Source organism: Dasypus novemcinctus, chromosome 14 (assembly GCF_030445035.2).
Source record: "Dasypus novemcinctus isolate mDasNov1 chromosome 14, mDasNov1.1.hap2, whole genome shotgun sequence".
NCBI classification, from domain to species: Eukaryota; Metazoa; Chordata; class Mammalia; order Cingulata; family Dasypodidae; genus Dasypus; species Dasypus novemcinctus.
In genome coordinates, this window is record NC_080686.1 from 80,376,124 (window position 1) to 80,389,805 (window position 13,682).

At 33.6% G+C, this 13,682-nt stretch overlaps 1 protein-coding gene across 2 annotated transcripts in view; it reads right to left on the minus strand.

Annotated features, from left to right (window-relative positions):
- EIF3H (eukaryotic translation initiation factor 3 subunit H) overlaps positions 1-13,682 on the minus strand; it is a 108,685-nt gene that overhangs the window by 61,060 nt on the left and 33,943 nt on the right. For both annotated transcript variants that reach the window (XM_004471431.4, XM_058275936.2), the window contains exon 2: positions 12,706-12,862. In XM_004471431.4, coding sequence (XP_004471488.1) covers positions 12,706-12,862 — 157 coding nt within the window. The remainder of the gene's footprint in view (positions 1-12,705; positions 12,863-13,682) is intronic.

Genomic DNA, 13,682 nt, shown 5'->3' on the forward strand with positions numbered 1-13,682 from the left:
TCAAATCCTCATTATCTTTCCATTTTCCCTGACTCCAGCAGAACACACCAGAAATGAATGTTCACCAAATATTGATTTTATCCTATCACATCTCTGCTAGGGAATCTAAATTGACTCACAACTGCTTCAAGTCTAAGCTTCCTTTTCAAGCTTTTAAATGTCTTCCATAATCTAACTCTTTTTATTTTAGACCATTCCCCAAAACTAAGCCTCTGCTCTAACTGAAGAATCTATCTTCTCACTATTCTATGGTCATATCATCCTTTTTTCTAAATCTGTGCCTGTCTTTTATATGAATTCATCTTTCCTGACTCAATGAATAGATACCTCCAAAACCTAAAGTACAACCCTACTTTCCAAAAAAAGAATATGTTACAAACGCTTTGTAAGCAATTTTCAACATTCAAAATTTTTCCATTAAAGCCAGGAACGTAAAATTATTATTTTTTTAAATTCTGGTTTTAGTGTAAATAAAATATCAAAACTTAAAAAAAAAAAAAACTTTTCCTATTTTTAGTATTTTTTCCTTTGTCTTTTTAGGAAAAATAAAAAGGCAGATGATTGTAATTTCCATACATTCCTTTCACTGACAAGGGCAAATCGAACATACTAAAAGAAGGATATTACATTCTCCTAAATGCCTTTAACAAGGCTTAAAAAAATCACACTGAGGCAGCGGACTTGGCCCAATGATTAGGGCGTCCGTCTACCACATGGGAGGTCCGCGGTTCAAACCCCAGGCCTCCTTGACCCGTGTGGAGCTGGCCCATGCGCAGTGCTGATGCGCACAAGGAGTGCCCTGCCAAGCAGGGGTGTCCCCCGCATAGGGGAGCCCCACGCGCAAGGAGTGCGCCCCGTAAGGAGAGCCGCCCAGCGCAAAAGAAAGTGCAGCCGGCCCAGGAATGGCGTCACACACACGGAGAGCTGACACAGCAAGATGACGCAAAAAAAAAGAAACAGATTCCTGTGCCGCTGACAATAACAGAAGTGGACAAAGACGACGACGCAGCAAATAGACACAGAGAACAGACAACCGGGATGGGGGGGGAGAGAAGTAAATAAATAAATAAATCTTTTAAAAAAATTACACTGATAAACTTTAAGCAAATGCAATAGTACTCAAAAATCAAAACAGTGAAAATTAATGGGCACATGAATAAATGTACAAAGCATCTTATATGTACATTTTAACATATGCACTTATTATTATTACTATTATGCTAAGGACAGTGGTATCTTAAATTATTAAATCTTCCCTTTACTAGTCAAAATGAATATTTACTTTTCAAAGTCATAACATGTGTTTAAATACATAACAAAGATGCCATTAAATAACTGTGAAAGGCTGTTTTTATAGTAAAGAAAATCAGTGAAAGGAAAAGTCTGTTGATTTTCACGACTAAAATTTCATTCATCTATATTAGACCAACTAAAGTTTAAAAGATTTCAAGTTCAAAGACAAAGTAAGCCTATTTCTCAAACAAGTTAAATTCTGTGATTAGTATAATTCATTCATTATGGGTGAAGTAGTTAAAATCTCTCCATAAATTCTCAATGTTTGTCAAAACCACTTAATACCAGCTGAAGGGAAACTGATAGCAGTACATACAGTCTCAAAACATGAAATACATATTTTTAAATTTATATCAAACAATAATTTATATCAAACAATTTATATCAAACAATAATTAATTGAATTATACCAAAATCCTATAGCACTCCACTACCACATGATAAACAGAAGTAGAACTATAAGCCAAAAAAAAAAAAACAAAGAAAGGTTAGATTAACTTGATATTCAACCGTTGTACTTAGAAGCTTTAATTATATGTTTAATAAGTTTTCTTGTTCTAAGGTTAGCCTCGCTATTGAATTTAGGATTATGGCTTGGCCAGATCCTTTCCTTTAAAAAAACCTCTGTGCAATGAAAGAAATTATGGTCTAAATCAAAAGATGACAAGAAACCTTAGCAATTTAAATAGACAAGCCTTGAAATAATATTGTGATCAAAGTATCAAGCTGCCTAATAAAATGCAGGTGGCTCAAGCTTACTTATCATATATGGTACTCATTACCACAATTGCACTATTTAATCTACTTCCTGGTGTCAACAAAAACTTTCTGTTATTAATTCCCCCAAGTTATGGATCTGCTTAACTTACTGCAGTTTTCTGATAAGACAACTCTTTGTCCAAAATATTAAAAAAGAGAGAGTGGGTCTCATTTTAAACATTTTAGAACTGGAGCCATGGTTGGTAAAACCACAGAAACCATGGTGGCTTTGTATTATTAGTCATCTACATAAAGTTATGCTAATTCCTAAGGGGGTACCAGATAATTCATGGTGAACACAGTTTTGTAAGGTCTCACACCTTTACATCAAAAAGGTAACCATATACACACCAAGGAACTGTTTTACAAAATTTAAACCTAACATTCAAACTGGAGATTTATCCACTGACAAAGTGTTCAGGTTAGAATCTGCCAGTTAATTCCTCTTCCCCACACATTCATCATTCCTATGGTTCTCTGTTGGTCACAATTTGCAAGGTTACAAAGCAATTTTCTCATCTATAGATTGCACTGCATTCAAAAAAAAAGGTCTTAAATGTTTCTCACAAAGCTTGTTTTACAGTGTAAATAATTTCCAAAAAATTTCCTTCTAGGCAAAATGAAAATGCTAGGATTTTTACAACTATCTCAACATAGGTGTCAAAAGCAGAAGCAGCAAAATGATTATATCAAAAAAGAAAGAAAAGGGTAGTATGATCATGGCCACCTGTTCCTGGATTGCCTGTTCGTTTCAACCGCAAGTGCCATGACAGCCAAAAGATGAATTGTGAGAGCTGTACATGTTGCACACCTCCATTTTAAAGACAGCTAGTTGTACTAGTTATAAAGGAAGCTCACTAACTGCTCAGTGTTTCATGAGTGGCACCCAGTGTTCACACAGATTCCTTACAACTGATCCATTTCCTTTCCATGCTCTCTTCTCATTCTGCATACCCAGATGGCAGTCACAGCAGATTGAAAGCATTGCAAAACATACCACTTAACCATACTGTGTACTCAGTAAAGAAGGAAATTCACATGACAGGCTTTATCAGTATTGTCTGTTTAAGTCATCTGCAAAGCAATGTATTCTAGAAAGTCTTCCTGTGTCATCAGTCAGACACTGAGTTCTTAAGTCAAATTAAGCCATCAATTCAAACTATTGTTTATAATTGCATTCAGTGGCATTTAATAAGAACATTTTCTTTCTCCTAACCTACCCATCTCAATCTATACTTTCAATTAGTTTCTCCAATCCATGTTGCAAAATACTAGAGCCTTTAAGCAGTTAAATTCTAAAATCTAAGGTTAATTTCAATAATTACTTATGATTCCATCTGTGCTGATAGTAAATAACACCAAAAATTGGCCTTTTAAGTAAATAAATCATGCCTACACATTGCAACTGCAGACCTCTATCGACTCACTGGGATTCTAAAAAAATATTGGGATTACTGAAAACCCTCCTAAATTGTGATGGATTATGTATTAGGTGGACATGTGGGGATTTCTAGTTCTGAATTTGCCACTAATTATAATGATAGGCCTCTCTGGGCTTCAGTCTCCCATGTGCTAAAGGAATTACACAAATTCCTATTGTGATTCATCTTGCAAATTGAAAACTGAAGATGGAAAGACCCAAGATACAATTAGTGGTAAAACCAGAACTATATCCTAACTTTAGCCAGAACTCAATCTAGATTTTCCTTCTTTTATGCCTTTCAGAATGTCTGCAAGATCTATATGAAGTAATTTTAGGCAGTTTCTCTTCTAAGAGTTATGTATACACACATCATTTCCATATATATTAGGCTAATGTATAAGATGAGGAGACAATTTGGAAGGAAATACAAATCTAGATCCTGACAAAACATCAGTCTCAAAGTCACATATCAAATATCTCCTGAAGGAGCAAGGAATTAACCCAATATGGTTTACAGTGATCTTAATATTCCATGTTACATATGTACCATCCCATTCCTCATTTTATCATCAGAGAAAATAGCTAATATCCATCAAAGTATATCACCATTCTTCACACAACTTCACATTCTTCTAGCACTGAGTGTTTTTAATATTTTGTTTTACCTGTTTTATGTATAGTGGTGGTTGTAAGAAGAGGAGAAAAAAATACAAAATTTAAGTTACAGTAATTCACATTACCAAAAAAAGTCTTGGTAATAGACTCTTAAAACTACCTGAATACATTCACTTACAGATTATATTACTGACAGGAAAACTTTTTTCTAAAGTATCAGGAGTTGCTACCAAATGAAAAATTAATCAAAAATAAAAATATTTCTAATATGAAAATGAAAAGGCCATGATCAGTTTATAAATTTTTTAGGAACAAAATTATTTTACAAAACAAATATACATAGAGTGACTCTTAATTGCAGACTTGAAGATATACAAATTTGCAGATAAACATTTTTAATCCCGTCATTGTCCTACAAAACAAAAATATTTTTTAAACTCTTGCACCTGGTGGTGTAAGTCACAGATTATTCATTTTATACTAATAATCTGATTTCACTAACATAATGTGCTAACAAGTTTCCCAAAGCTTCAAGTCAAAGAGTCTACTCAGAGCAGCTAAATTCTTTACCTAGCAAGCACTTCAAAAAATATCCATTGCAGAAACGAAGGTAAGCAATGGCTGGTGAAAGTGTCTGGCACGTAGCTCCCACTCAAATATTGGTTTGTGGAAATGAACAGCAAAAGAATGAAGAAAGAAGAGCAAAGGAGAAATTAAAAAGTGAAAGAAGGTAAACTTGGAAGGTACAGTGGCTACAGGACAACTGGAATTTGTGGTGCTGCTGCTGCTGTCACTGGTGCCTGCTGCTGGGGTTAACAGCAGGCCACAAGGCCAAAAAGTCCCAGCCAGGGACCCTGCTGCTGCTGGACTGTTACTGTCACATTGCTGGCTGCAGAAGTGGAAGCCTGCCACCAAAATACAAATTCACCAGCTATCCAATTTTATAAAACAGAAACAAGACAAATATAGTTTTGCAAAGACTACTGGAATAATTTTGTGAGCCTTTCACCAATTAAGTAAGGGATAAAGGCAGCCTGTATATTAAAAGATGATGTCTACACATTTGATGTTAGAGGAAATGAAGGATAAATAAGGACTGAGGTAAAGAAAGGAGGGAGGTACAGGATCACATTATAAACCTACACTATTATATTGCTACTTAAATCAAAACAAATATTTCTTTGCTTTCAACTATTTTAAAAAGCATCTACGAACGTACTGAGTAAAAACAATACTGATTTTTTTTTAAAGGCAGCAAATAACAATCCTCATTGCAGAAAGAGATAAAGATAAGAAAACACCACTCTCTGGTAATAAGTAATCTATGAAGAGTAACTGGAAACAGATTAAAGTTTCCAGAGCTATGAAAATTTCCCCTAGATAGAGATGGACAGAAAACAAACAGAACACTTCACTGACATGACTATGATATACTTTTTAAACATGAAAGGAGTTTGGAAAATTCAGCATTAGTATCAAAACATCAAATCTAATTATAATTAATCTATCATCTAAAAAAAACTTGCAGATTAGGTAATATATTTAATTGGGAACGTGAGGTTAGGTAGCACTTCGCCTGGGCAAGATAGGAAGTAAGACAAGAACTGTGTTGGTTTAAACAACTTTTGGAAAAACAGAAATAGCAATCATCTTTGGCTAGATACTGTAACTGTAGCTTTTTAACATTCTAATTAGCACCAAAACAGCTCATTTTTAATGGCTATTACCTTAAGGTTTAATAATAAATTCAAAGATCTTTACCTGAAGTTGTTGTGGTTCAATAGTAAGACACCTTTTACTTAATCAAAATATAAACCACTGGGAATACTAATTTAAGGATTACATTTTTAGACTTGGGAAAGTTAGGAATTTTAAATACTATTTAAGTACTATATCCACCTGTAATTTTCAAATCTTAAAGTATTACTTTAAGTCTGCACAAAATGTGAACAGGTTTTACTTGGCTTCTTTCCAAACCATCACACTTATGCTTTGGGAACCAAAGGAGGGAACAGTGTAAAGCATTTTAATTTCTTCAAGCAGAAAAACCTTTTACCTTGGCCACATTTTCAAGCACAGGAGCTTCTCAGTTAACTCACTTTTTTAAAAACCTAGATTCTGAAATATGAAGTGAACACAAAAATATTTTTCAGGCAGGGTTCTGAAGTGAAGCTACACTTTGCTCCTAATCTAGTATTAAAAATTGTCATGCCCCCAAACTGAAAAACAAAATATAGCATAAAAATACAGGATTGATGCTTCACATCTGGGTTTTAACATCTAAACGTCTTAATAAACCAAAAACTAAGCATATCTAAATAATCAAAAGCATATCTGAGTGAACAATAACCTGGACATGCAGCAGTAAATAAATATGTGTTAAGTATTTAAAATTTATGAAATATTTTATTTAAATATTTTACTAAATAGCCAAAGAGTTAACTGAAAAGTACCAAGTTTCTATAAACATGGGGCACTGATATTATTGTGAGGAATTCTCTATCAAAAGAACCTTTAAGTCAAAAAAACAACTCTACCTGAATATTCAAGGAACATACTTAGATCTGACAAATTAAAATACCAAACTGAATATATATTAATAGTTTTGTTCATTATTTCTAAAAATACATGCGTTATAAGGACCTGAAATGTGAATTATAGGAACTCACAAGATGTAACCACTTTCTCCTTAAAAATCACCTAAATCTGCAACGGACATCCACCTACAAGATCAAACATTCACCTCCCCTGTGAAGTCATCTCCCAAAAGATGTTCCCATCATTTTTACCTACTTCATATAGAACATAAATTCTGTTTCATAATTATTTATTTACACACTTGCTTCTCCCATTTAAGATTCAAGTCCTAAAAGTATCCAGAATTTGGTGTCTTTACATATTTTTCACCTCCCAATGTAATTTGCTAGATAAATGCTGAAATGAATTATTGTTTTTCTGAGACTACTTTTTCAGTTTAATTTTGAACTAATTTTTTCTGAGACATCTGAAACATTCTATTGTATTTCCACTTAATGATTTAAGGTTAATAAAGAAACCATTCTTAATTCACCAATTTACCGCCCCTAAAGATGCTTTCATTACCTTCTACTCTAACTTTACTAACATTTTATTTTTCCTCCAGGAAGTTTCTAAACACACCTCCAAAATTTCTACAGAAAATAGAAAAGCTCTTTTTTAAAAATCAAATACCAAGAGCCAACAACCAACAAAAGAAACAAATCACGACTGCTGACTATTCATAAAGATAATACAAAATAAGTAAAAATCCTGTCTCTTCACATAATGCCCCCATCTGTTTAAAAAAGTATAAAAAGCTTTTTCTGTCCTAACTCAACTCTTCCCTGAACTCAAAAGCAATACAGCTAGGGTTGCAAGTCGCTTTGCCTTAGGCATAGGCTCCAGGCAAACTAAGAATAAACAGAAGGTGAGACTTCAAGAAGCAAGTAATTAGGCATAGATTTTCTCCAATGTAAAATATGGCTTACTTGCATAAGAGCATTGCAAATAATATAACCATACAAACCTACTCTATCAGAACCTAGTATACGAAAATAACACCTATGCTGTGAAAAATTACTCTACACACATTTTTAATTACATTTTTGCCAATTCATGTTTTAGCCTTTTAAAAGTCTATTTAAGGTTCTACAGCTCTGCTTTTTTTGGAAAGCTTAATAGTAACAAAATAATTGTGTAGAACAGTCTACATTAATCTTTTTTGCTCTAACATCAAACTTTTGCAATAAACAATAACAATTTTCTCCTACTGAAAATGAACAAAAAAAGCTAAAAGCAGTCTGGATGAGTTTACGTATGTATGTATGTGTGTATGTGGAATCATTTCAGTAATTTTACATGCTGTACACATTAATATTGTCTGAGTAATTTAGGCATCATTTCATCTTCCCTAACCGTAGTACAATAGTCTTCACACTTGGTTTGAAAAATACCTATTTTGAAGACCAAGGATCACCTTTTATGACTGACTGAAGGATAGCAAAATAAAATATTTGTCCACTCCAAATATAAAAGATATGGATTTGGCTCTGATGCATAAGTAAGCTTCTTATATCACCTGCAATATTAAATTGATTTGGTCTACTGAAGAACAAGACAGTTACTGGATCTGTGTTTAATTCAGTGTACTTCATAACATATTTAAGGAATTCAGTTGTATAAAACAGTATCTGAATCTTATCTGATGAAAAAATATTTTTCCCTTTTTGCAAGCTTTGGGTTGCATGTCTGAGAAGACAAATTATTCTCCAGTTCTCCTAAGCTTGATAATAGTGCCCCCTAATGGGAATTTCAATGAGTTTTTCTACTTATGTTTAAAAATCAAAGATTCTCTAATATGAGCAACGTGCTTACTTTCAACTAGGAAGTAAATTCTATAATATAAAAATGCCTCAAGATTTAAGCCATCAAAAGGACCTACAACATCTGCAAAAACAAGCAGTGAATTTAATAGAAAGAAACAAACAAGAGAAACTTAATGCTGCCATAGCTTTCTAGGTTGTGAATCATCCATCATACTATACTAATATAACCAACGTAGCAACACCAAACAAAATAATCTATAAAGAAATTATCCTTCCTACTTTGTTTCTAGTACTCATGCATGAACAATTAATACTAATTGCAAAATCAAAGATACTACAGAGTCAGAAAAAAATTGGTTCAGAAATTAAGATACTCAGTGTCACCAAGTTAAGTATAGAGCTGGGATTCCTACCCAAGTTTCACAGCCTCAACAATGCCTGGTCACAAGTCTGCAACCATGACCTTAATGCTATTCTTCTCAATTTCTAAGAGACAGTTTCCCTAAACATCAATAACACAATATGTGATTTTAAAAAGGAAAAGCAAATTAAAATTAAAGCAAAAGCTACCTAGTCTGGTATTTTCCAGATGTCCAATGGAAAAAACATCCTATAACATCTATATTTTCATATCTGTGCCTACAACACATGTTAAACTAGTCATGTTAAGGGTAATATCTAGAAGAAATAGACAAACAAAAAACCACCAATTTACAACAGAGAAAATTATCACTTACTCTTTAACCTTATGAGAGAAGGAGAACAATAAGGAGTAAGAAAAAGTTAAATACAAAACAGGAGCTGTCAAACTTTCTTAAAAGGGCCAAAGAGTAAATATTTTAGGTTTGGGGCCCATACAGTCTCTGTCACAACTACTCACCTTTGCCACTGTAACAGGAAAGCAGCCACAGATGATACAGAAAGAAATGGCCTTCACAGTACTCCAATAAAACTTTACTAACAAAAACAGGTGGCTAGTATACAGTAGTTTGCCAACACCTGATTTTTAAAATTTACTAACATTTCACTTTTGGATTATAGATTAAAAATTACAGTTTACATGCAGCATCAAAACAAACAGCTAAAACAAAACAAAACAAAAAACAACAAACAGCTAAGCAACTTAAAATATGTAATTATTAAATTTATGAATTTATATGGTATTTATTTTACTTCTATAAAGTGGAAGAGTGACAAAAAGATACTTTCCTGAATGGATATTTTTTAGGTGACATAAAATAACTGAAAAGCAGTAAGCAAAACATTGGACCTTTACCATGATTTAAAATAATCAACATAGAGAACTATTCTAAGAATATTTACAAATAGTGAGAAATTTTAATTTTTATATAGGTTTGACAAAAACCTAATGGTGAGTATCTAGAATATATAGAAGAAATGCTACAACAACAACAAAAAGACAATCCAATTTAAAAATGGGTAAAGGACTTGAAGAGACATTTCTGTAAAGAAGATATACAAATGGCCAATTAGCACATAAAAAGATGCTCAACATTACTGGTCATCATGGAAATGTAGATCAAAACCACAATGAGATAACACTTCAAACCCACAAAGATGACTTTTAGACTTTTATTAAAAAAAAAAAAAAACAGAAAAACTAAGTGCTGACAAAGGTGCAGAAAAATGGGAACTCTCATACATTGGTGGTATGACTGTAGAATGGTACAACCACTGTGGAAATCAGTTTGGCAGTTTCTCAGAAAACTGAAAATAGATTTAGACTTCTTGGTATATACCCAATAGAACTGAAAGCAAGGACTTGAACAGATATTTGTAAAGCAATATTCATAACAGCATTATTTACAACAGCCAAAATGTGCAACAACCCAAATGTATATTAACAGATGATAAATAAGCAAACTGTGGCACATACATAAAATTGAAAATTATTCAGCCATAAAAAAGCAACAAAGGTCTATTGATACATGCTACAATATGGATGAACTTCAAAAACATTGTGCTATGTGAAATAAGCCACTAAAGGTCACATATTGTACAATTCCATTTATATGAAATATCCAGATATGTAAATCTTGAGAGACTTGAGAGAATGCAGACTGGAAGATGCCTAAAGTCAGAGGACCACTTAATGGGTATTCGGTTTTATTTTGGAGTGATGGCACTGTTTTGGAAGTAGACAGATATGGTATGGTGGTAGTTACATAATATTGTGAATGTACTAAATGCCAGTGAATTGTTTACTTTAAAATGTTTGATTTCATATGTGAATTTCACCTTAATGAATTAACAAAAGACAGGGTATTGTCTTAGATTTTCATATACATCACAAAAATAGAAAATCTCATTAGTTTCTAAAGTAAACCAAAACAATATAAATGTAGTTGTTTTACAAAAAAATAGATTTCAGATACAGAATAATGACAACTATACTTGAAAATCTTTAATCATTGACTTATACTTCACTAAGTATCTAAAAGCAACACAGTATAGTGGGAAAATCATGGGATATGGAACCAGGCAGCCACAAGTTTTGATCCACACTCTACCAATTCCTAGTTAAATGACTTTGGGTAAGTTATTTATCTCTCTGAGCACAGTCTGGAATACAAGTCTGATAAAATCTCCAACTGTACAAATTAACTCCTGATTATAAGCAACACATCTACAGCACAATGACCAGCTATTTTTATATTATTTAATGGTAAATTGTAGTCTCTCCAACATTGATGTTGTTAAATCATTTTTAATGAACTTCTTAAAGGAGGGCGTGTTAATGTAATTACATCTTGGTCAATTACCACAAGCCCATTGGGAGTTAGCTTCCAATGATCAAGATCCAAAATTAGTAATACACTAACTGCACAGACTACTTCCTGTTCATATTCTAAACTGATAATTTTGTAAAACAAATTAATTATCTAAGGAAACTGTGTGAACTGTTCTGGAATGGATTTACTCCCACTAACCTGGTAACTAGGCAAGTCACTTCAAGTGAACCTGTCAGTCTCCTCACTTATAACCAAAGAAACTGTATTAATAATCCCTTGTCTTCAAGCTCTAAAAAAATTACCACTGAATTATAATTAAGCATCCTCAGATAGGCTGTTATGTAAGAGGAAAGAGATATCCTAATACTGCCAGAATTGACTGCAAAGAAATCTCATCTGAGGTATAAATATTATGATAATTCAGACTAAACAGGGAGAGCATAGTCAGTTTTTTTTTTTTTAAGAAAAAAAGGCATACTGCACAAAGGTTAAAAAAATGCAAGTACTCAAGTGCATAACACCAAAGTAGCCTTGGTCAGTTTCCAGGGTTACTTTAATGAAAAACTGAGTTGCAGACCAACTTGTCATACTAAGGTATTACCCTTAGCAAGAATAGACTTTAGGTCTATTATACTTTCAAGGAACTATGAAGAGGTGAAGTTAAATGAGATAAGTTTATTAAATCTGAAAATAATCAGTTAAAACAGTTGTTTAGAAAATGAGCTCTGAGAGTTCAGACAAGTGAGAAGACATTTTCATCTACATTTAAAAAAAGAGAGGGAAGCAGACTTGGCCCAGCGGTTAGGGCATCCGTCTACCACATGGGAAGTCCGTGGTTCAAACCCTGGGCCTCCTTGACGCGTGTGGAGCTGGCCCATGCGCAGTGCTGATGCGCACAAGGAGTGCCCTGTCACGCAGGGGTGTCCCCGCGTAGGGGAGTCCCACGTGCAAGGAGTGCGCCCCGTAAGGAGAGCCGCCCAGCGCGAAAGAAAGTGCAGCCTGCCCAGGAGTGGTGCCGCACACACAGAGTACTAACGCAGCAAGATGACTTTTAACTACCAGAGGCCTTTGTTAACAAAGCAATTACACGTATACTACAGATATAAAATGTTTTTGAAATGCTTGAGAGTCTTTTTTCTAAAGCAGGTATTCAACTTGTTTCTTTTAAAACATTGAGTCAAAATACTACAGGAGGGAATGGAGTTGAATACACAACAAGGATCCCAGTCCTTCACAATTCAAGTTATTCAGCACACTAATTTCATAATGAAAAAGTCAATATCAGCTCAGATCCTATTCAAATTATTACAAACCAGACTCACAAACTCCAAATAAGTAAAGGCCAAATTAATAAAGTTTAAGATATGAATCTTTATTTCACAAAATCTGTATAATTTTCCCAAGAAACTCATAAATCAAGTAACTAAGTAGGCCTGATAGAGAATGCTTGTATACGGTGAAATTGTATTAATATCACTGTGTGCACTGCAAAAAATATACTTGAGATAAACATATTCACCTTCATCAAAGTCAGCATCATCCTCTGTATGCTGGGGGAAAGGAAAGCAGTTTGTAATTTCAAGCCGATCTTCTACAACCAGGCCCAAAAGCACTCCTTGGACAACTTCAGTTCCTTGGCCTTCTTCTTGATAATGTTTGATTATTTTTAATATCACCTGAAAGAAAATACAGAAGACAGCTTTAAACCCATTTTTATAGCTTATAATCCCTTTAATTGTAGGGAAAATAAATAAATAAATAATACTAGTGAGTTTGTAAAAACCACAACATTATATAAATCATTTCCTTTACCCTTACGCAAATAATAAAGCTTCCTTAGTCTAAATATACATCTGAAATTCCTGGTGGCTGAAGATATGTCAAAAATATCCATGTATAGCATTCATGACCAAGCAGCCTCTCTATGCTGAAAGGCTCTAGAATCCCAAGAGTTCCCTATAGACCCTCACATCCACAGTCAAGTGATGTTTAACAAAGTTGTTAAATCTACTTAGCTGGGTCAGAACAGCCATTCAACACAAATGATGCTGGGAAAACTGGATATCTATATCTAAAAGAAAGAAAAAGGACTCCTACCTCACATCTTACACAAAAATTAACACAAAATGGATCAAGGACTAAATACAAAAACTAGAACCACAGAAGTTCTAGGAGAAAATGTAGGGAAACACCTTCAAAATCTTGTGGGAGGTGGTGGTTTTTTTGGACCTTATGCCCAAAGCATGGGCAACAAAAGAAAAAAATAAATAAATGGGACAGCCTCAAAATTAAACACTTGTATTTCAAACGATTTTAAGAAGGTAAAAAGACAACCAATTCAATGGGAAAAAACCTTCAGAAACCACATATCTGACAGGGGTTTGATTTTCATTTTATATAAAGAGACAACACAACTTAAAGACAAAACAAGTTACCTAATTTTAAAAATGGGCAAAAGACTTGAATAGTAATTTTTCCAAAGTGGAAATACAGATG